Consider the following 23,383-nt stretch of genomic DNA (forward strand, 5'->3'; position numbering starts at 1 on the left):
GGGCTTTAGGGGGTCAGGAGGGGAGTCAGTCAATGCCGAATACCCAGCCTCTGACCTGCTCTTGTAGCCATGGTATTTATGTGGCTGTTTAAGTTTCTGATCAATGATAATATCCAGGCTGTTAATTTGGGAGATTTGCCGTCTTACTCGTCATTTTATTCAGCTCCTTATTTTGGAGAGTAGGTCATTGATGAAGCAGATGAAGATGGTTGGGCCTAGGGCACCACTGTGAAGAACTCCCGAAGCGCTGTCCTATGGTTGACTGGATTGGCTGCTGATAACCATAACCATCTTTCTTTGTGATAGGTGTGATTCCAGCCACCAGAGAGTTTGCCTCCTGATTCCCACTGACTTCAATTTTACTAGCTTTCCTTGATGCCACACATTCAGTTAAGTTCATCCTTGGTGTCAAGGGCAGTTACTCTCACCTCTCCTCACCTCTAGTACTCAGCTCCTTTGACCATGTTTGGACCAAGGTTATAATGAGGTCTGACACTGAGTGGTCCTGATGGAGCCCAAGCTGAGCATCAGTGAGTATGCTATTGGTGAGTAAGTGTCAGCACTCTTGATGACACCTTCTATTGTTTTGCTGATGATTGAAAGTAGACTTTGGGGTGGTAATTGGCTAGATTGGATTTGTCTTGTTTTCTGTGGCTCGACTGATTTCATTAACCTAGCGTATTAAGAGCGACTGGTACAAATACACAACCTATCAATCCATGGTACATATTACCAGGGTTCCAAAATACTCTGCTCTTCTGTCACCAATTTCACATCATTTGATGCAAAGAAAAATTCATGGCCTGTATCCAGGCTCTGGAAGGGAGTGTCAGAGTCTCCTGCTTTGCAAAGTCCAAACCTTATTATCCCTCCATCAATGCAACTCCCATCAGTTTACTCTAATGCTAGGTACAAAAAGTTGATGTGGAATTTCTGCCACTGTGCCAGGTTTAGAATCCTTGTCTTATGCCATTAATTCCATTTTTGCCAAACTTTTTAATGTATACTTTAGAATGAAATTAGTATGCATTATGTTTCAGTTAGCCTTTTATAATTAATTTGACATCTTCGGGACAAAAAAACCTGTCAGCAAGTTTTAGCATATTTGAAGATCTAGAAGTACATAGAATACAAATCTGTAGTCAAAATGCAAAAGACGACTTGAGAGTAATCACAATAATTATTAATAAGCAGAAATTGTAGAGGAGATTCGTGTGATTGGCCTATAATTTCTATGGAAAATCAAATGATTTTATTGTTTCATTGCCATGATATATATTTCCTGACAGCTTTGGAAATGTGCAATTATAGCTCATCTGTCACTACATTCTTTATTCTGACTTTGTGGAAGCATAATCCATGCTGATAAAATGCAAATTGGCCAGAGATCAGATAGGGAAGGGTGCATTGTACTGATCCAGCTGTAACTAGACAGCTTGGTACAATCAGCTGCATAGCAAGCTCATGCTTTCAATGGTGCCTTTAAGCTTTTAAAAACATTACTTCTTTTCAATTCCATGCATGTTGGAATATATACCTATATATAGGTATAGTTTACCTATACCTAAACCATATAGGTAACTCTTAGCATATCGTCTATACTCACGTAAAAGTCAAGTTTCTAAGATTAATTTTTTAGCCAAAAAGTTGGGGGTTGACTTTTACATGAATAATATTTTCAAGCAGTTGAAATCCCCCCATCTCTTGTTGTCTCGCTGTTGCAGAGTTGCCAGGGTGGAGAGTGTTCCCGCCAACCCCACCTCCAAAAGTAGCACAAAAGGAACCAAAAAGTATTTTTGTGATTGAATTTTTATTTATAAATAAATAAATAATAACGTGTATGGATACAGGCAATAAATTGTGTACAATAAGTTCATCAAATTTATCAAAAACAAAAGCCATATAAACAAATTTATACAATTTCATTCAGCTTTTTTCATGGCCAATTGTCTTCACTAACATTGTTTTCTCTCCAACTTTGCTCACCGTTTGACTGGCTGGCATGTCAAAATTCATAGGAGTCTCACACATGTTCCCAGTACAGTCCAACCTAGATCAGTTCTTTTGCCGATGTTTGATTACAAACTGCTGAAATGCCATAAGCCTGTCATTAAGTTCTGCGGGGAGACACTGTGAAATCTTGGTCTTCTGACACAGTACAAAACTGTTTCTCTTCATAAACCTGGTACACCATCCAGGGATGGCTTTGAAATTAGGCAATGCCTAATTTTCTTGCTTGTTTCAGGGCGAAGATTCGGAAAGATCTGCAAGAAACCGAGAGTCCATTCTGGCGGTTCTCATTGACGTATTTTGCAACTTCCTTTTCAAACTGCAGCCACATGCTAGGCTTTTCACTGCTTGCACATTTAATCTTAGCCATCTGCCTAGGCTGTGTAGAGAGCTCCCTCCAATCTCAAAGATTCTTCTCCGATATCTTGAATTCTTTAGCTGCACAATTGTCTGCACTGCAATCTCAACGACTTTAAGTTTGAACTGGGCTGTGTATGTGTCGTTCCTTCTTGATGCCATGTTGCCATATGAGAGGACGGGATTGGCGAGAATGCAGTGCACACCAGTGAGGTGGTATCCTTGACAGCACGTGTTAATGTGCGCCGACGCGAGGAGCTGAACAATCGCCTTCAATGCTATGCTATTCTATGATTCTATCAATGAGCAGGTTTGCACCAGGGCAAGTTTGACTTCAGTGGCGAGTGGGTGGTAATTCCAAAGAATTTGGGTTTTTTGGCCAAAGGTTAGGGGTCAACTTACACACGAGATGAATGAAAAATGAATGATCTTTGGCCAAACGTTGGAGATCCACTTTTACGCCACATCGACCATTACTCAAGTATATACGGTGACTAATAATGGAACAAGTTGTTATTGCTTAGCTTTATTTTCTGCTTAAATTCCAACAGTCACAAATGGCACCATTACAAAGGGCGAAATTGTCCCAGATTTGCACTGAGTGCAGGAGCGGGCGGGTAAAATGATGTTTTACCTGCCGGCTGCAATGGTGGCTTTTCATGCCATATTGTCCAAAACCTGCTGCATTAATTATGCATTCCCGGGAAACACATTGTTTCCATGGCGGGCAGTTCTCATTTGTCTGCCACGCCATCACCTTGCCGCTTCATCATGCCGGGCGCCATATTTAAAGTCCGGCTGCGCACACACCTCTCAGTGCTTCCAGCCCACGACTGCTGCAAAGAAGACATGGCCCTGAAAGACAAAAAGACTGCAGCTCCCAGATTCATTGACACATCCATCGAGCGCCTTTTGGACGCACACCATGATGTCCTCTACCCCCGCTCTGGCCACCAGGTAGGCGGCAACCTCACTAATCTGGCTTGGGAGGTGGTGGCAACAGTGGTCAGTGCCAATGCCCTGCAAAAGAGGACAGCCACCCAGTGCAGCTGCAGGATCTCATCTGTTCCGCCTAGGTAATTCACTCTTCTCATCACTCTCAACTCATTAACTCACAAATCCATCACACACCCACAAGGATCTCACACCTCAAGGGACAGCACAACTATCACACACAACCTCACATCTCCATCAGGCTCATACCCTCTCGAGTTCGTGTCCTCATCCTGTCCATGGCTCCACTCACCACACAAAAATTCCACGCAGTGCCATGTGTCCTGCTCTCACTCTCTCCATTTGTTTTCATGCAGGGGAAGCCTGCTCACAGCAGCAGAGAGAGGTCCTAGACCGGGGGTGGGTGGCCCACATTAGGCCTCTCACTCACTTTGAGGAGTGTGCCATCGCACTCATGGACATGGACCGTGTCTGCGGTGACCATGAGGTCAGTGGCGAACACCCTTGTAAGGATCCTGCACCACATCAATCCCCTCTCAAAGCAAATGTGGGTGCTCTTTCTCCTACTTTTGACTCTGCTGCCATGCAATACTTATCTCTACTTCAGTTCCACTTCTGCCAAGTGACTGACACCCTCAGCCAGCCAGTCCCTCAGCTCCATCCATGCCCTTACATCCAGCCAAGAGGACACCTCCTGCATTGAAGAGCTGGAAATAAGCAGTCTGGAAGACCGGTCACAGCGCTTACCCACACCCTGCACCAGCGCAGAGACACACACCTCGGTGGGACATAGATCTAGAGCAGACTCGGGTTCACAACCTGGTGGTCACCGCAAGGACACATGTCTGCAGTAGGAGGAGGCAGGTTCATGCGAGCTCCCCGGCACTCAGATGACTGCTGCGGATCAGGTGTGAGGTTCGAGTCAGATGACGCGTCTCTAGATTTGGCCTCCGAACTCATCCTGGAGAGTCAGCGGAAGGCGTGGGAACATCATGCAGAGCTGTTGGAAGCCCTGAATAGAGTGGCATGTGAGTCGGAGGAGTGCGTCTGTCTGCTCTCTGATGAAATTGTGCCCACATGTACGTGTATGGAGGCCTCTGTGGGGAGGATGGTGGATGCCATGGAGCCTCTGGTCCAGCAGAACGCAGAGATATGTGCAGACCTGCACTCCGTCACAGGAGCCATGGTTGAGTTCCTGCAGTGGCAACGCGAGAGGGAAACGGGGCACCTCGACATCCCTCCAGGCACTCCTTCCCTTCAAGGCCTGGATCCCCCGAAGGGAGGAGGAGCGGCAGCTGGACACTCCTGGGTCGTCTACTCAGGAATCTCAGAGGCTAACCTCTTCCTCCGAGTCCCCTTTGCCTGTGAGCCCCTCAACCTCGTCCTCTGTCACAGCAGGGAGCAGCTGGCCAATGAGTGATTCTGGAGGGAGAAGTGTGTGTGTGGCAGGGCCTTTCAGAGCCTCGTGCAAGCACTCTCCCATGCAGCCGGATCCTTCACGTATCATGCTCACCTCAAAGTCCTGAGCATTTTGAATGCTGCCTGCTGGGGTTCGCTTTCAGTTGACCATCTGAGCTGACCTGCATCTCCACCCACCCAATGATCACACTCCCATGCAGCACCTGATCTCACCCACCATGAGGTCGTTTCACATTCGATTCAGACAGCATGGTCTGGATTCGGTTTTTCGTGTGCTTCCCCCATCTTTTCCCCTTCCCCAGTCACCCTTTTTCTTTCTCCCATCACAGTTGACACCCCTGGCATCACCTTCCACCTCCCCTCTGTGACCTACCAGCCACAACCCTTTTCCTTTGGGGATGTCCAGGTGAATGTGCACATTCCCCTCCTGAAAATCCCACTCCTATCCACATTCACCCCCCTGACTTCCTCCTTCCACTCCCAGGGTCCGTGTCTGCCTCCAAGTCCCCACCAACCACCCTTGCCATCCCTTCTTCTGCTACTTTCAAACCGTCACCCTCCCACCCTATGGCCTCACTCTGCCCTCAGTCATTCTCATAATTCCCTCATACCATGCCCACCCTCAGTTCGCTTCCAAGGAGGCAGTCATGGATCCAACAGATCGCTCCCTTGCACGTTCACCTGAACATTCCCCCCTCTGAACCCCCCCCCCCCCCACCGGACTCCCTCTCCCCCCTTATTCTCTCCCTCTTCCTGACTCCCTTGGATATCCTTACTTCTTCCACCACCCTTAGTTCTTGCCCCCTCCTGACTCCTTCCTCCAGCCTTATCTCTTCCTCCAGCCTCACTTCTTCCTCCAGCCTTACTCCTTCCTCCTTCCTGACTCCCTCAGACACCCTCACTTCTTCCTCCAGCTTTACTCCTTCCCCCTTCCTGACTCCTTCCTTCACCCTTACTGCTTCCTCCACCCTTACTTTTCCCTGGCAATCCCTTCCCTCTCCACACTTCTTCCTCCCCCGGGCTCTTTCCCCTCTCCACACTCCTTCCCCCCTCCGAACCCCTTTCCTTACACCTTCCACCCCCCTTACACCTACCTCCCCAGATGCCATCTTCTCCCCTGATATTCCCATCTCTCCCCGTACCCCCCCCCCCCCCCCCCCCCCACAACCTCACCCCCTCTGACATCTTCGTCCCTTCCACTTCCAACCTCAACCCCCTGACACCTTCATTCCCTCCCCTCCCAACCTCACCCCTCCCAGACACATTCATTTCACCCTCCCAATCTCAACCCCCACAACACCTCTTCCTCTCCCAGTCAATCCTAGGCCTTCCTCTCCCACCCCATCGACCATCATCCGTTGTGAGCATCAATGGTGATTTTCCAGCTCCTGTGAGCTGCTTTGCAGCAAAGCCATGTCCATGAGAATCCACCCAGCATGCTGTGGACATTCCTTCAGGATCCCATTGCTGTCGGGCTCCAGTATCTTCTGCTCCTCGGATGTCCGCGATGTGTGAAAGGCCCTGGTGGTAAGTCCCGACTTCTGCACATCACAGTTGTCAAGATGTGTCCTGCACCAGCGTGCTTTCCCACCGATGGGGGTAAGCGATCAGGCGGGGGGTTAAGTCTGGCAGGCGGGCCTTATAATGATATGCTGATGTATTACAATGAGGTTCCTGACGTCTGATGGCGGGGAATGTGGCCCACCAGCGACAGGCTGAGCGGACGATCACAAACTGATTTCACAATGTCGCGAAACTGATGTTTGGCCTTCTCGCCATATTGTCACCAAACACGCCCAACGCCAGCGGGCATGGAAAATCCCGGCCAAGGAGTGAATATCAAAGGAACAATTCTGTAAAAGTGCACTATCTATGATGAGCCTTTCATGCTGGCTTTGCACATCGGGAATTGCTACTTGCAACTTTTTGTACCTGAAAATGATAGATGGTCAATCTGGGGCAGTGTACCTGAAATACATGTGGGTGAGGCTCTCCACTGGTAGCACACAGTTGTAGAATCAGATCACATGGGTTGATTTTTTTTACTATTCACTCAAGGGATGTGGGTGTCACTAGCTAGGCCAGCATTTATTGCCCATCCCTAATTGAGAAGGTGGTGGTGAGCTGCTTTCTTGAACCGCTGCAGTCCATGTAGTGTAGGTACACCCACAGTGCTGTTAAGGAGGGAGTTCCAGGATTTTGAACCAGCAACAGTGAAGGAACAGAGATATATTTCCAAGTCAGGATGGTGAGTGGCTTGGAGGGGAAGTTTCAGGTGGTGGTGTTCCCATGTGTCTGCTATCCTTGTCCTTCTAGATGGTAGTGGTCGTGAGTTTGGAAGGTGCTGTCTAAGGAGGCTGGTGAGTTGCTGCAGTGGTATACACTGCTGCCAATGTGTATCGGTGGTGGAGGGAGTGTATGTTGTGGATGGGGTGCCAATCAAGCAGACTGGTTTGTCTTGGATGGTGTCCAGCCTCTTGAGAGTTGTTAGAGCTGTATTCATCCAGGCAAGTGGAGGGTATTCCATCATACTCCTGACCTGTGCCTTGTAGATGGTGGACACACTGGGGAGTCAGGAGTTGCCACAGGAGCTGCTCTGATAGCTATAATATTTATTTGGCTAGTCCAGTTCAGTTTCTGGTCAATGGTAACCCCCACGATATTGATAGTGGGGGATTCAATGATGTTAATGCCATTGAATGTCAAGAACTGATGGTTAGATTCTCTCTTGTTGGAAATGGTCATTTCCTGGCACTTGTGCACCTTGAATGTTACTTGCCAATTGTCAGCTGATGCCTGGATATTGTCCAGGTCTTGCTTCATTTGGACATAGTGGTGAACATTGTGCAATAATGAGCAAACATCCCCACTTCTGACCTTATGATGGAAGGGAGGTCATTGATGAAGCAGCTGAAGATGGTTGGGCCTAGGACACTACCCTGAGGAGCTCCAGCAGCGATGTCCTGGAACTGAGGTGATTGACCTCCAACAATCACAACCATCTTCCTATGTGCTAGGTATGACTCCAACAAGCAGAGAGTTTTCCCCCAATTTCCATTGACTCCAGTTTTGCCAGGCGTCCTTGATGCAACACTCGGTCAAATGCGGCCTTGATGTCAAGGGCAATCACTGTCATCTCACCCCTGGAGTTCAGCTCTTTTGACCATGTTTGAATGAGGTCAGGAGCTGAGTGGCCCCGGCAGAACCCAAACTGAGTGTCAGTGAGCAGGTTGTTGCTAAACAAGTGTCGCTTGATAGCATTGTTGTTGACCCCTCTTTTCAAGGAGGATGAATTCCAGGTCCTGAACCTGCACCTCAACAGTGTCGCTCTCATAATGCTTGTTTTAAATTCCGATGGCCTGATTAGCCAGGCAGCACACTTGGTGTCTAATTACAGTTGTCGAGTGCCTTGAGTGGCAAAGGCAGGCAGCAGCCTTGTCACAGCAGGCAACCCTCAGAGGGCCAGCAGTGTCGACAAGGCTGGCAGTGTCTATGAGAATATCCAGCGTTGCATCAGCGCAAGCAAGTCCTGGAAAAACAGGTGAAAAACAAAGGCAGATGAATTTAATTGGCCCCAGGCGAAGCTGACAACTGTGCGCTAAAATGTATCAGATTGTTCAGGTTTGCCAAAATAAAGTTTAAAACTTCAATTCTGCTCTGGACAGGCCCCTTAACGAGCTTAAGGGCTGTTAATTGGTGGTGGTGGGTTTCCCGTTCTATCCACCACGCCAGTCCTTTGAAAATTGCACACTGTCCTAGAGGTGTCAGGATCCCAAGATGACCCCGGGACTGCGATTTTCGAATCTCTTCCGAACCGGACCTGATCCCGTGAAAATGCAGCCCCATACCTTTTACTGCTTTTGCATTGGTTTTCCTTTCATTCAGAGGCTATGAGCTGCTGATCTACAGAGTTTGGATTTAACAGCACGGGTGCCAGAAACTGGCTCATGGACGCAGACTCCCAGAATCTGAATTAAAAGAAAACCAGAATGAAAGGTAATTTTGATCATGGCCAGACATTATTCCAAATCTTCAGTGTGCTTTTGAAATCCGGACAGTCACTCGGTTTTACCCATTAGGACCGTAGCATCATTTTTAAAGTGCCCACACTATGAATTTTATGGGGAATGCTGCAGTTACACCAAATACTTTTCCTCAGGTGAAATTGCTAATCTTCATACACTTGGGTAATTTATAGAGAATTTGAAGGAATTGCACCTGATGTCGTCACCATTAAATTAAACTGTTCTTTTTGTACAAATTATATTAACGATTCAAAAGATTAAAGATTATAGATAAGCGGTCACAAATCCTTGAAGATTAATAGTAATACTTTGAAAGCTTCCCAGAAATTCAGCAGTTTATGTTGTGTTCCGTGGAGACAGAGAAATGTTTCAGATATGTTTCACATGGCTGTAAAAAAACAGTGGACACCAAGCAGAAGGAAAGGAGGGGTGTGAGGTGAAAGCCTAGTTAAATAGATGAGTTCTAACTAACTTTGGAAAGCAGGGAAGGTGGTGACAAGGCAGAGGTATCAAATGGAGGAGTTGCGGAAGGCAGGAATTAATAGCTGAAGGAGTGGCCACGTGGTGGATAGGAATAGGCCGGTGTCAGATGAGCAGAAGGCGCATGCATGAATTTACAACTGGAGAAAATCACTGAGGTAAGGTGGAGTAGTAGTTTTGGATTTGAATCCCAAAATTAAGATCATAAAATCAGTTCTCTGGGGCATGAGGAATCAGTGAAGCTTGAAAAGGATTGGGGTGATGAAGGTATGGGTATAGGTATTGTTTCTGAACATTGGCCAGCCTAAAACAGGAGTGTATTTATTGATCAAAATGGAGTGGGGCCCCCTATCTCCAAACAATTCTGAAGTACAGTCATGACAATCAAACTCTGGTTTAAATAACACAAAAATACTTTGAAATTTTCTTTAAATATTTAAGTGGCAAATATTAGTATCCTTTCTTGACACACACTATTTACTATTCAAAATAGATAAAAAGTTGTTAACCATTAGATTACATATGATAAGAATGGCTCTACCAGAATGCTACTATCTATTCCAGCTGCAAATTCAAGCACACATTCTCTGCTCATCTGTTACTATATACATAAAAGTCTATTATCTAACATGTGTCTGCTACAATCTAGACATCACCCAAAGTATTACGCATTGTTACAGATGCATAGCTGTCTTTTCGAAAGAAAAACTTCGTTTGCAGCCAGAAATTTGTAAGCAGTTACATTTGGCCTTTGATTGGCCTTAGGTTCTTGAAGCCAGCTAGAGTTGCCCAAATTTTCGTATTCAGACCACCAGCACAGGGAACATCAGAGCACATTTAAGGCACAGGGCATGTTAGCAACTAAACCTTCTATCTGCTGTGCAGATCCCAGACTGTCTGTGAGACTTGGGAGTCTAGCTACAGAGACAATTAAAATGCCATGAACATGTACAGAAAATAATCAAAAAGGCTAATGGAACACTGGCTTGAATACAAAGTCATGCTATAACTGTACAAAGCCCTGATTAGATCACACCTTGAGTGCTGTGAGGAGTTTGGGGCAACATACCTGAGGAAGGATCTACTGACACAACAAAAACAAAAATAAAAATACCTGGAAAAACTCAGCAGGTCTGACAGCATCTGCGGAGAGGAACACAGTTAACATTTCGAGTCCATATGACTCTTCAACAGAACTAAGTAAAAATAGAAGAGAGGTGAAATATTAGCTGGTTTAAGGTGGGGGGGGACAAGTAGAGCTGGATAGAGGGCCAGTGATAAGTGGAGATTGCCAAAAGATGTCATAGACAAAAGGACAAAGAGGTGTTGATGGTGGTGATATTATCTAAGAAATGTGCTAATAGGTGACATTTAGGGTAGAAAGCAGGACGAGCAAGGTACAGATAGCCCTAGTGGGGGTGGGGTGGGGGGAAGGGATCGAAATAGACTAAAAGGTAGAGATAAAACAATGGATGGAAATACATTTAAAAATAATGGAAATAGGTGGGAAAAGAAAAATCTATATAAATTATTGGAAAAAAGGGGGATCGGAAAGGGGGTAGGGATGGAGGAGAGTTCATGATTTAAAATTGTTGAACTCAGTCGAGGTAGCTGTGGGAGTCGGCAGGCTTGTAATGAATATTGGTGGACAGTCTATCACCAGAAATTGAGACACAGAGGTCAAGGAAGGGAAGGGAATTGTCAGAGATGGACCATGTGAAAATGATGGAGAGGTGGAAATTGGAGGGGTGGAAATTGGAAGCAAAATTAATAAATTTCTCCAGGTCCAGATGAGAGCGTGAAGCAGCGCCGAAGCAATCATTGATGTACCGGAGAAAGAGTTGTGGGAGGGGGCCAGAGTCGGACTGGAACAAGGAATGTTCCATATACCCCATTAAGAGACAGGCATAACTGGGGCTCATGCGGGTACCCAAGGCCACACCGTTTATTTGGAGGAAGTGAGAGGAGTTTAAGGAGAAAGTGTTCAGTGAGAGAACAAGTTCAGCCAGAAGGAGGAGAGTAGTGGTGGATGGGGATTGTTCGGGCCTCTGTTTGAGGAAGAAGTGGAGAGCCATCAGACCATCCTGTTGGGGGATGGAGGTGTAGAGGGATTGGATGTCCATAGTGAAGAGGAGGCGGGTTGGGGCCAGGGAACTGGAAATTGTTGATATGATTAAGGGTGTCAAAGGAATCACGGATGTAGGTGGGAAGGGACTGGACAAGGGGAGAGAGAATGGAGTCAAGATAGCAAGAAATGAGTTCCGTGGGGCAGGAACAGGCTGACACGATCGGTTTGCTGGACAGTCCTGTTTGTGAATTTTGGGTATGAGGTAGAAGCGGGCCGTCTGAGGTTGGGAGACTATGAGGTTGGAAGCTGTGAAAGGAAGATCTCCAGAGATGATGAGGTCAGTAACAGTCCTGGAAACAATGGCTTGATGTTCAGTGGTGGGGTCATGGTCCAGGGGGAGGTAGGAGGAAGTGTCTGTGAGTTGACGCTCAGCCTCTGCGAGGTAGAGGTCAGTGCACCAGACAACAACAGCTCCACCCTTGTCAGCAGGTTTGAAGAATCTACTGATCGTGGAGGTGTGCAATGTAGATTGACCAAAATGATACCTGAACTCCAAGGGTTAAATTATGAGGAACAATTACACAAACAAGGATTAATTTCTGTGAAAGTTAGATAGCTAACATACAAACATATAAGTTAGGAGCAGGAGTAGCCCATTCGGCCTTTTGAGCCTGCTCTGCCATTCAATCATGGCTGATCTGATTGTGGCCTCAACACTGCTTTCCTGCCTAACTTCCTATACGCTTAGATCCTTGACTAACAAGGGAATCAATCTACATCTGTCTTAAAAATATTCAATGACCCTGTCTCTACTGCTCTCTGGGGAAGACAGTTCCACAGACTCATGACACTCTGAGAGAAAAAAATTTTCCTCATCTCTGTCTTAAATGGGAGAGCCCTTATTTTAAAATTGTGTCCCCTAGTTTTGGTCTCTCCTACAAGGGGAATCATCCCCACAGCATCCACTCTGTCAATTCCCCTCAGGATCTTATATGTTTCAATAAGTGCATCTCTCATTCTTCTAAACTCCAATGGATGCAGGCCCAACCTCTCCAATCTCACCAAGTGGTGATTTGATCAAAGTTTTCAAAATATTAAGCGCAACACGTAGGGTACTTAGAAAGAAACTATTTCCACTGGCTGGGAAGCCTATAGGACTGGGGACATAATCTAAAAATTAGATCCATAACTTTCAGAAATGAAATTAGGAAACACTTCTACTTGCAAAGGGTAGTTAAATTTTGGAACTCTTCTTCAAATGACAATTGATGCTAGATTAATTATTAATTTTAAATCTGAGATTTATAGATTTTATTAACTGAAGATATTCAGAAATGTGAGGCATCCATCTTTCCGATCAGATGTTAAATGGAGGCCCCATTTGTCCTCTCGGGTAGATGTATAAGATCCCACAGCACTTTTTGAAGAAGAGGAGGGGAGTAATCTCTGGTATCCTAGCCAATATTTACCCCTCAATCAGTATCACAAAAAACAGATTATCTGGTCACTATCGCATTTCTCTTTGTGAGACCTTGCTGTGTGCAAATTGGTTGCTGCACTTCCTACATTACAACAGTACTTCATTGGCTGTAAAGTGCTTTGGGAGGCCTAGAGGTCATCAAAGTTGTGATATAAATACATGTCTTTCTTTAAAGGTAGGGATATGAAGTTAGGTTACAGATCAGCCATGTTCCCATTAAAGGAACAGTCTCAAGGGGCTAAATGGCAGACTCCTGTTCCTATGTGAGCACTGCTAAAGGAGATCTGCCATTTGTACTCTGTAACAGTATTTTGCTGAAAATACATGTTTGTTCATAAATATCTAATATATTAAAAGTCTGATCAAGAAACAATGCCAAGAAACTACATGAATAAATGCAAAAACATATAGTGAATTGTTATGGTACTAAGTTTTGGTTTTAATGGCCAAATTACTGTTTCTATAGTTTTCATTCAAGTTCTTGAAAATGCAATCAAATCTATGTCCATTAACTCCCTAATACACTGAAGTACTGTGAGATTTTCTGCAAAATGCATTACATATAACATCACACCAATAATAGAACATTCTGAAGCACTCAGACATATCAGTTGTGATAACATGGTTGCTGAGGAAGATATTTTAGTTGAGGATATTCTATTGTACTAATCTGATATTAAGATTGGAGAGATACAGATTTGAGTATAAACGTACAGTTAAAAAGAGGTTGCAATTATTTTAAGCTTCTCTTCTTTCTCTTGCAGCTCATTGGATTTGTCTATGCGTGTTATGTTATCAGCGTCTTTACAGAGGAAGAAGACAGCTGTAAGTAGTGGTGTGTGAAACTGTTAACTGCTTAATTAGAGTGAGACAGGTTATGTGTGAAGTGGGCCAGCTGTAGCAGCTTTCAGCGAGAAAGTGAACTGGGTTTTCCTCTTTCAAACCCATATGAATTATAGGTTTCAGCTTCAATGACTTCTGGTATTAAAGGAGAAGAGCTAGCATTCAAAGAGCTACAGCAGCTGCAAGAAATACATCACTGGTTTTCCATGTGCAAAATGTATGGTTTGAATGTAAGAAAAAAAATGGAGGGACAAAATGTTTTTCCTGATCAACTCATCAAAGCCAGCTCAAGTTTAAAAGATTGACAAGCATTAAAATATTAAACTGTAGTTACTGAATTAAGTGGAAGAAAGATTGTTCATAATCGAGGTTTCTGGTTTCAATTATTTTCATTGCTTATTTTGGTAGTCTGTACTAAATCTGTGCTGGAGCAGTGCCTTTTGTTGTACTTTTATTTGGGAAGAAATATGATCTGAGAAACAATGGATGCAACAATGTAATGCAATTGTTGCTTCATACTTATCAGTTAGTTTCAGTGTTGTTTCACAGAGAGATTGAACACTGCCTCCATATTGCTACCGAATGACATTTTATTTAGGGAAAGCAGTGCTATCACAAATGTAACAAGCAAATTGTAGGTATCAGGCAAATATCTGGCTGGAATCAACACATAAAATGCAGGAATATGGAGCTGTGCTTTCAGCTGAATTCCTCATTTTTGGTTCTGCCCCCTTACCCGCACACTCTGGAACTCTCCACTCAAGCTTTTCCACTTTGTTTCAGCCCTACAACTTTCATTGAAAAGCTGCCTTACAATCATTCTTCAGCTGTACCTTTGGCAACATCCTTATTTTTTCTCCTGCTAAGGTCTGACCCCAAAGTATGAAGGAGCTTGGGATGTTTTCCTAAATTAAAGTTGCTGAATAAATGTAAGTTGCTGTTGAAATGAACACTGATTTCAAACATTTTCATAGTGGTGGGATTGGAAGGTAAGTCCTAATCTATTCAGCCCATTGCTAACCTTAGGAGTAGACAGTGGCATAGTGGTATTGTCACTAGACTGGTAATCCAGAGGCCCATGGTTTGAATCCCACCACGGCAGATGGTGGAATTTGAATTCAATAAAAATCTGGAATTCAAGACGATTGTCATAAGTAATGTGGTTGACTCTTAAATGGCCTAGCAAGCCACTCAGTTGCATTAAGTCAATAAAAAGGAGACCAGACTGGAAATGTCAACGGCAAACCCAAACCTGTCGACCCCCCTTACTAACATCTGGGGGCTTGTCCCAAAATTGGGAGAGCTGTCTCATGGACTTGCCAGGCAACAGCCAGACATAGTCATGCTTATGGAATCATATCTTGCAGATCATGTTCCAGACACCACCATCACCATCCCTGGGTATGTCCTGTGGCAGCACAATGGTATACAGTTTGGGAGGGAGTTGCCCTGGGAGTCTTCAACATTGACTCCCATTGAAGTCTCATGGCATCAGGTCAAACATGGGCAAGAAAACCCCCTGCTGATTACCACATACCACCCCCAACCCCTCAGCTGATGAGTCAGTACTCCTCTGTGTTGAACATGACTTGTAGGAAGCACTGAGGGTGGCAAGGGCACAGAATGTACACTTGGGTGGGGGACTTCAATGTCCATCACCAAGAGTGGCTCGGTAGCACCACCGCTGGCCAAGTCCTACAAGATTTAGCTGCTAGACTGGGTCTGTGGCAGGTGGTGAGGGAACCACCAAGAGGGAAAATCATATTTGACCTCAATCTCACCAACCTGCCTGCCACAGATACATCGGTCCATGACAGTATCAGTAGGAGTGCCCACCGCACATTAATAACAGGCCTGACATCAGTTAGCAATAGAGAGAAGTTTCTATGGACTGACAGCTGCCTTTCAATTTCTGCTTCCTTGTATTGGCGAGAAGCTAAGTTATTAAAGTAAAAAAAAGTAGCAGGAAATGACTGGCATTTTCTTAATATGCTTTTGATGCTTTGAAATAGGATGGCTGCAAAACAGACTATTATAAATTTTTACATATCACAAAATATGTAAAGTCAATAATTTATAAGGATTAATAATTGAATCAACAGAGCTCAAGCAATTTTTGAGCATGAATTGAGATAAAGTTACCAGCTTAATTACTCTTCATTATTCTTTAATATGTTATAGTTATTTATTAGGCAGCATACTTTTAGTTCTTATCCACAAGTGCCAGACAATGGCCATCTCCAACAAAAGAGAATCCAACCATCTCCCCTTACATTCAATGGCATTACCATCTCTCAATCCCCACTATCAACATCCTTGGGTTACCATTGACCAGAAACTGAACTGGACCAGCCATATAAATATTGTGACTACAAAAGCAGGCCACAGCTGGAAATTCTGTGGCAAATAACTCACCTCCTGTCTCCCCACCTGTCCACAAGGCACAAGTCAGGAGTGTGATGGAATACTCTCCACATGCCTCGATTAGCATGGCCCCAACAACACTCAAGACACTTTCAACACCATCCAGGATAAAGCAGCCTGCTTGATTAGCACCCCATCCACCACCTTAAACATTCACTCCCGCAATTACCGACGCACAGTGGCAGCAGTGTGCATCATATACAAGATGCACTGCAGTACTCATCAACTCTCCTTCAACTGCACCTTCCAAATCCCTGACCTTTACCACCTGGAGGGACAAGGACTGAAGATGCATGGGAATAGCACCACCTAAAAGTTCCACTGCAAGCCACACACCATCCTGCCTTGGAACTATATCACCGTTCCTTCACTGTCGCTGCAGCAAAATCCTGAAAATCCCTTCCTAACAGCACTGTGGGTGTATTGGCACCAGATGGACTGCAACAGTTTAAGAAGGCAACTCACAAGGGCAATTAGGGATGAGCAGAAAATACTGGCCTTGCCAGTGATGCCCACACCCATGAATGAATAAAATAACACCAAGATTGTCTGTATTGACAGATCTTCAGTTTTGTAATTCAATTTGGTATTTATTACACCAATACCTTAATTTTTAGGAACAACATTCCCTTGTACCCAGGGCCTTGCAAAATAATTTTCTCCTTTGACTTGGTACTTTCTATCCTTATCTCTTGCAATTACTTTCTGATTTAGTTCCTCAGGTCTGATGATGTGATTAAATTATCTAGTTTTATTACTGACCTTGGTTTTATTGTAAACCCATTGAAATGTTAGTGCAGAAGTCCAAGTCCCTGTTTTGGTTTTACCTATAACTTTTAATCGATTAACTCTTGAAGAGGAGAAATAAGTTCCATTTAAATGTCATATATCCCAAATACACAAATTGCAGTTCATGCATTTTAGCAATTGTGCACTGTTTATGCAGCATGGGAGCAGTTGAATTTATATATGAAATCAAAATGGAACTCATTATTATTGTATTGGAAAAGTTAGGTGACCCCCCCCCACCCCTAGTTAGGTGACCCCCCCCCCCCCCTCACTTACCTGTCATGTCATCCTGCTGCTGCTTTCGAACTAGAGGGCCTCCTATTGGCCCTCTAGCTTTAAGGGCCTTACCGCAGTCCTGAATCGGTTGCAAGTCTACCTTCTGGCCAGTAGCTGGCCAATTTGGGGAAAGTCACAGGTGAGTGACTGTTTCCCACACATTTGACTCTGATGGTGGGGTTCAGAAACCTGCAGAAAAATGCTGCCCCTACTGGCTGTCCCCGGGCAGCGTTCCAAAGAAGTGGACTTGAAAATCAGGGTGCTGCGATGACAGCAATGGCTCTCGGGTTAGTTTTTAAAGGAAACGGGAAGGAGAGTGATTGGGAAAGGAGGTCAATCAGGAATGAGGATTGCAGTTGCCGGGTGGGAGGGTAGTGTGAAGGTGAGCTGCCTGCTCCTCCAAACTCTATGTTAGACATCTTGAACTCAGGACTGCAAGCGATCCCTTTAAATGGTCACTTGTAGAGACGGCTGAGTTCAGGGCAGACCGACAATGCAGAGCAGGTCTCAAACAGCTGTAAAACCACTAAATTTGAATATGTAAGGGCACAACCCTTGTTTCAGACACAGGCCATGGACTCTTTTTTTTTGCTTACACCAATATGGTGGGCATCGCACTTTTAACTTTTAATGAATATGCACCTCTTGCCTGCCATATTGGAGGCTTGGCTGCCTCCAATCTGAAAACAGTGTGGTATCATCCCAATTTTAAGCCTATACTATAAATATATGCTTGGGTCAGATACAGCCTTGTTTGCAAGACAATTTAAGAAAGTACCTCACTTTTTCTCTTCTTTTCTGTTGCTTTTTTTTCCTGCACCTCCCCTCTTTTCATCTTTCCCTCTTCTCTTTCTCCTTCTTCCCCTCAAGCTTCACCTCCCCCCCTCTCTCCCCACTTCCCTTCCCCTCTTTGCATCACCGTTTTCCCCACCCCCTTCCTCTACCCTTCATTCCTCTGCAGCAGTACCTTCCCCAGTTGAGGAGAAGGTTGCAGATTAAAACGGCTCAGGTGAAAAGATTAGTGAAATGGGAAAAAGACAGATTTGACTGATTATATCACAATTAAGTAAATTGTAGAATTCATTACCTTCTCATGAGGCGCACAGCATGTACTTTATCAGCCTGAGGCCCTGAATCATGTCAGCAGGATACTTAGTTCCACAGGAACTATCAATGTGTCTTCAAATAAATACAGTTCTTGTGACAGAAATTCTTTCACAGAAACTTTTAAATGTAGGTTGGATTCTCAGGTCACATCTACAGTATTCCCAGTGATTTATTTCCTGTGTTCTCTGATGCCAAAATCTCCTAATAGCACACTTTATACATCTAAATTGCAATTTATGCTAAAGAATTCTCTGCTATATTCCCTGTTCCTCTCAGTCTGCCTTTTGGCTGATCAGCAAAACTTAAACGATGAGCACATTGGACTTAAATTGCATAATTCTATCATATCGAATGAAAGAAGACAAGAATCTCATGTTAAGGAGCATTATTTTCATGACCCTGTCAATGTGGATTTTTTTTTTGCTGTATCATTTATTGATGTGTTGATTTTATATCAGTCACACCCAGTTTATTCCCAAATAGCTTTGTTTTATTTTAGCGTGTGGTCAAGTGTAATTGTTCAATGTTTTAATGCCCAGATCGATATTTCGTTCTTTCACTCATGCCTGATGTGTCATTTGAAATAATTAACTGTGGCAGGACATCAATAGTTAATGCTGTCAGCAGCTGATTTGGCCACTGACCCAGATTACTTGTATTTCAGCCTAATTTTGTTCATCATGTTTGTTTTAGTCATTTTAAAAATACGCTCAATTATAATTAAGTATGTGGCAAATTTTGAAGTTTTCATTTATGCTGAAAGATCCAAGTAAATTTTACCTTCAGAACTATTTAGCAAATCCATCAAAATTTGAATTCAGCTCATTTTGAATTGTCAAAATTGGTACAATATTGTAACTTTTAAAATTACACAAAAGCCATATTTGGAGTGACCCAGTAGAATATTGTTGCCTGTACTATCAGTAGATCCAGCAACAACAGGAATGCACGATTTCACATTACTCACTTATTCTGATACTACAATATAACATGCAAACTTTCTATTCTTTTAAAATGTCTTCTCAAACTGCAGAATTTATTTAGTTTACGTCATCTCCTGACAAAACCTTCATGTCAGGAAGACTTGGGGCTCAATTTTAAATTGAGGCAGGATTGGTGCGTGGCAAGGAAGCATCCTGCTGATTACCACCTAGAGCCTCCCCTCAGCTGATGAATCAGTATTCTTCCATGTTGAACACCACTTGGAAGAAGCACTGAAGGTGGAAAGGGCACAGCGACCCTGGATGGGGGACGTCAATATCCATCACCAAGAGTGGCTTGGTTGCACCACTACTGACCGAGCTGGCCAAGTCCTAAAGGACATAGCTGCTAGATGGGTCTGTGGCAGGCGGTGAGGGAACCAACAAGAGGGTTAAAGGTGCTTGACCTCATTCTCACTAATTGCAGATGTATCTGTCTGTGGCAGTATTGGTAGGAGTGACCATTGCACAGTCCTTGTGGAGATGAAGTCCTGTCTTCACATTGAAGATACCCTTCGTTGTGTTGTGTGGCACTATCGCTGTGCTAAATGAGATAGATTTCCAGCAGATCCAGCGGCTCAAAACTCAGCATCCATGAGGCGATGTGGGCCATCAGCAGCAGCAGAATTATATTCAACCACCATCTATAACCTCATGGTCCGGCATATCGTCCACTTTACCATTACCATCAAGTTGGGGGAATCAACCTTGGTTCAATGAAGAGTGAAGAAGGGCATGCCAGGAACAGCACCAGCACTAAACATGAGGTGTCAACCTGGTGAAGCTACAACACAGGACTGCTTACATACCAAACAGCAGAAGCAGCAAGCAATAGGCAGAACTAAGCGATATCACAACCAATAGATCAGATCTAAACCCTGCAGTGCAGCCATATTCAGTCGTGAATAGCGGTGGGCAAGTGATCAAGTAATTGGAGGAGGAGGAGGCTCCACAAATATCCCCATCCTCAATGATCGGGGAGCCCAGCACATCAGTGCGAAAGAGAAGGCTGAAGCATTTGCAACAATCATCAGCCTAAAGTGCCGAGTGGATGATCCATCTTGGCCTCCTCTGATGCCCCTAGCATCATAGATAGCAGCCTTCAGCCAATTCCATTCACTCTATGTGACATCAAGAAACGGCCGAAGGCACTGGATACTGCAAAAGCTATGGGGCCTGACAATATTCCAGCAATAGTACTGAAGAATAGTGCTCCAGAACTTGCTGTGCCCCTAGCCAAGTTGTTACAGTACAGCTACAATGCTGGGATCTACCTAGCAATGTGAAAAATTGCCAGGTATTTCCTGTACACAAAAAGCAGGACAAATCCAACCTGGCCAATTACTGTCCTATCAGTCTACTCTTGATCATCAGTAAAGTGATGGAAGAGGTCATCAACAGTGCTATCAAACGGCACTTGCTTAGTAATAACCTGCTCACTAACGCTCAGTTTGGGTTCCACCAGGGTCACTCAGCTCTGACCTCATTACAGCATGGTTCAAACATGGACAAAAGAGCTGAACACCAGAGTTGAGGTGAGAGTGACTACCCTTGACATCAAGGCAGTATTTGGCCAAGTGTGGCATCAAGGAGTCCTAGAAAAACTGGAGACAATGGGAATCAGGGGGAAAACTCTCTGCTGTTTGGAATCATACCTAGCACAAAGGAAGATGGTTGTGGTTGTTGGAGTCAATCATCTCAGTTCCAGGACATCACTGCAGGAGTTCCTCAAGGTAGTGTCCTAGGCCCAACCATCTTCAACTCCTTCATCAATCACCTTCCTTCCATCATAAGGTCAGAAGTGGGGATGTTCGCTGATGATTGCACAATGTCCAGCACCATTTGTGACTCCTCAGATACTGACGGAGTCCATGTCCAAATGCAGCAAGACCTGAACAATATCCAGGCTTGGGCTGATAAGTGGCAAGTAACATTCACACCACACAAGTGCCAGGCAATGACCATCTCCAACAAGGGACAATCCAACCATCTCCCCTTGACTATCATTGCCATTATCATTGCTGAATCCCCCACTATCAACATCCTTGGGGTTACCATCAACTGGAAACTGAACTGGACCAGCTATATAAATACTGTGACTACAAGAACAGGTCAGAGGCTGGGAATTCTACAGAGAGTAACTCACCTCCTGACTCTCCAAAGTCTGTCCACCATCTACAAGGCACAAGTCAGGAGTGTGATGGAATACTCTCCACTTGCCTGGATGAGCGCTGCCCCAACAATACTCAAGAAGCATGACGCCATCCAGGACAAAGCAGCCCACTTGACTGGCACCCCATCCATCACCTTCAACATGCACTTCTTCCACCACCGATGCACAGTGGCAGCAGCGTGTATAATCTACAAGGTGCACTGCAGAAACTCACTAAGGCTCCTTCGACAGCACTTTTGAAATCCGCGATCTCCACCACCAAGAAACACAAGGGCAGCAGATGCATGAAAACACCACCACCTTCAAGTTCTCCTCCAAGCCACATACCATCCTGACTTGGAAATATATCATCATTCCTGCACTGTCACTGGTTCAAAATCCTGGAACTTCCTCTCTAACAGCACTGTGGGTGTACCTATACCACATGAACTGCAGCGGTTTAGGGGGGTGGCTTGTCACCATCTTCTCAAGGACAATTAGGGATGGGTAATAAATGCTGGCCTAGCCACGGATGCCCACTTCCCATGAAAGAATAAAAAAAGAGGGGGAAATGAGCTTGGAAATAATGAAGGAAATGAAGCCTGGTCAATTTTAATTGTTGGGCCTCATTTAAATTTTTCAAATCTGTTTGCCAGTGGGAATGATTCCAGAGGGTGAGAGAAGCCGGAATTGGGGTGGGAGCCAGAAACGTATGCTGAGGGGGCAAAGGTGAGGGAAAGCTGAGGAATGTAAGGCCCAAGGATTTTTTCTGGAGCCTCGGGGAGCATTCCTGCTTCTCCTAGCCCACAAGGTATAATAAATCTTAGAAAAGTTAATTCAAACCACTACCTTGACCTATCCTGGCCATGCAATATTCTATATTTTTGTTCACAGAGGCTGTTTTATTGCAGCTCAGTGGACGTGTTTAATCTTTGAATAAATAGATAGTTGAAAAGAAGCAGGTGGTTTCTTTGATGGCAATTATCTGTTCTGATTAATATGTCCTTCAGGAAGATATTAAGGTTCTGAACATAGAGCATTTGAGGACACTAACTTTGGTGGAATTGTCCACTCCCACCAGCGGTGGGAATCATGGTCGGCAGGGGCAATAATTTTTAGCGTGATTTAAAAAGTCTGTTTCCTGCCGGTGGGAAATTAGTTTGGGATTTTGTTTTCCCGTCTTTGAAGGCGGGTTAAAGATGGGTTGAGTTTCCTGCTGAGCTATGTCGGGAACTACATTTGCATTGATTTGCATATCATGAATGCTCATTAAAAAGCCAACTCACTGGGATTATATTCCCCCTCCAAATTAAGTGCCCCGCCAGCGGATAATTATAATGGTCTGTTTCTCAACTGTATATTAGTGGTGGGCACCTGACGAGCTTCAGTTCATTCACGACTTGGAGGTCAGTAGACGCTGATTTCACCTTCCTTTAAAAACGTAGCTGCAAAATATTGGGTTCTTGAAGCACAAAATGTGCCAAGGCTGGGCATGGGAGACAAGACCAACAGGAAGGAGTGATATGGAGGCAGGACTGAGGGGGGGTGAGGAACACGATAGGAGAGTGGGGGAGACAGAGGCAGGACTCGGGGGTGCAGTGAGATGAGAGGGGAGGGGGGAGACAGATGCAGGACTTGGGGGGAGCAAATATGAGAGGAGAGGGGGAAGATGGAGACAGGACTAGGGGGTGTTTAAAGAACAGAGTGGAGTACTGAAAGACTGCCCTGGGTCAAGATTTATAAGACTATCAATGGAAGAGGAAGAGACTGTCCTGGGGCTGAGACCAGGCTGTTGGAGGCGTATTGTACAGACTGACCTGGGGCTGCATGAACCATGTTAGAGGGCTCTGCATGGCATGTGACTTGGTCCCGGTCTTGGGCAGGGGAAGGCCTCTCTGTGCAGTGATGGCCGTGCACAGTGTGGTGTGCAGGGCGTGGTCAGTCACCTAACAAATTTGGTCCTGGGGGTTCGAGTCATGGTATTGTGAGGCAGAGGCACAGTAACATTCAATGGAGGCA

At 44.8% G+C, this 23,383-nt stretch overlaps 1 protein-coding gene across 3 annotated transcripts in view; it reads left to right on the plus strand.

The window, feature by feature from the left end:
* LOC144688520 (sodium/potassium-transporting ATPase subunit beta-1-interacting protein 3-like) overlaps window positions 1-23,383 on the plus strand; it is a 298,615-nt gene that overhangs the window by 219,033 nt on the left and 56,199 nt on the right. For all 3 annotated transcript variants that reach the window (XR_013578426.1, XM_078555200.1, XM_078555201.1), the window contains one exon: window positions 13,558-13,618. Coding sequence is in view for 2 of the 3 variants with exons in the window: in XM_078555200.1 (XP_078411326.1) it covers window positions 13,558-13,618 (61 nt within the window). In the remaining variant the exon portion in view is untranslated. The remainder of the gene's footprint in view (window positions 1-13,557; window positions 13,619-23,383) is intronic.

The sequence above is a fragment of the Cetorhinus maximus genome, chromosome 13, assembly GCF_964194155.1.
Source record: "Cetorhinus maximus chromosome 13, sCetMax3.hap1.1, whole genome shotgun sequence".
Classification (NCBI taxonomy): Eukaryota; Metazoa; Chordata; class Chondrichthyes; order Lamniformes; family Cetorhinidae; genus Cetorhinus; species Cetorhinus maximus.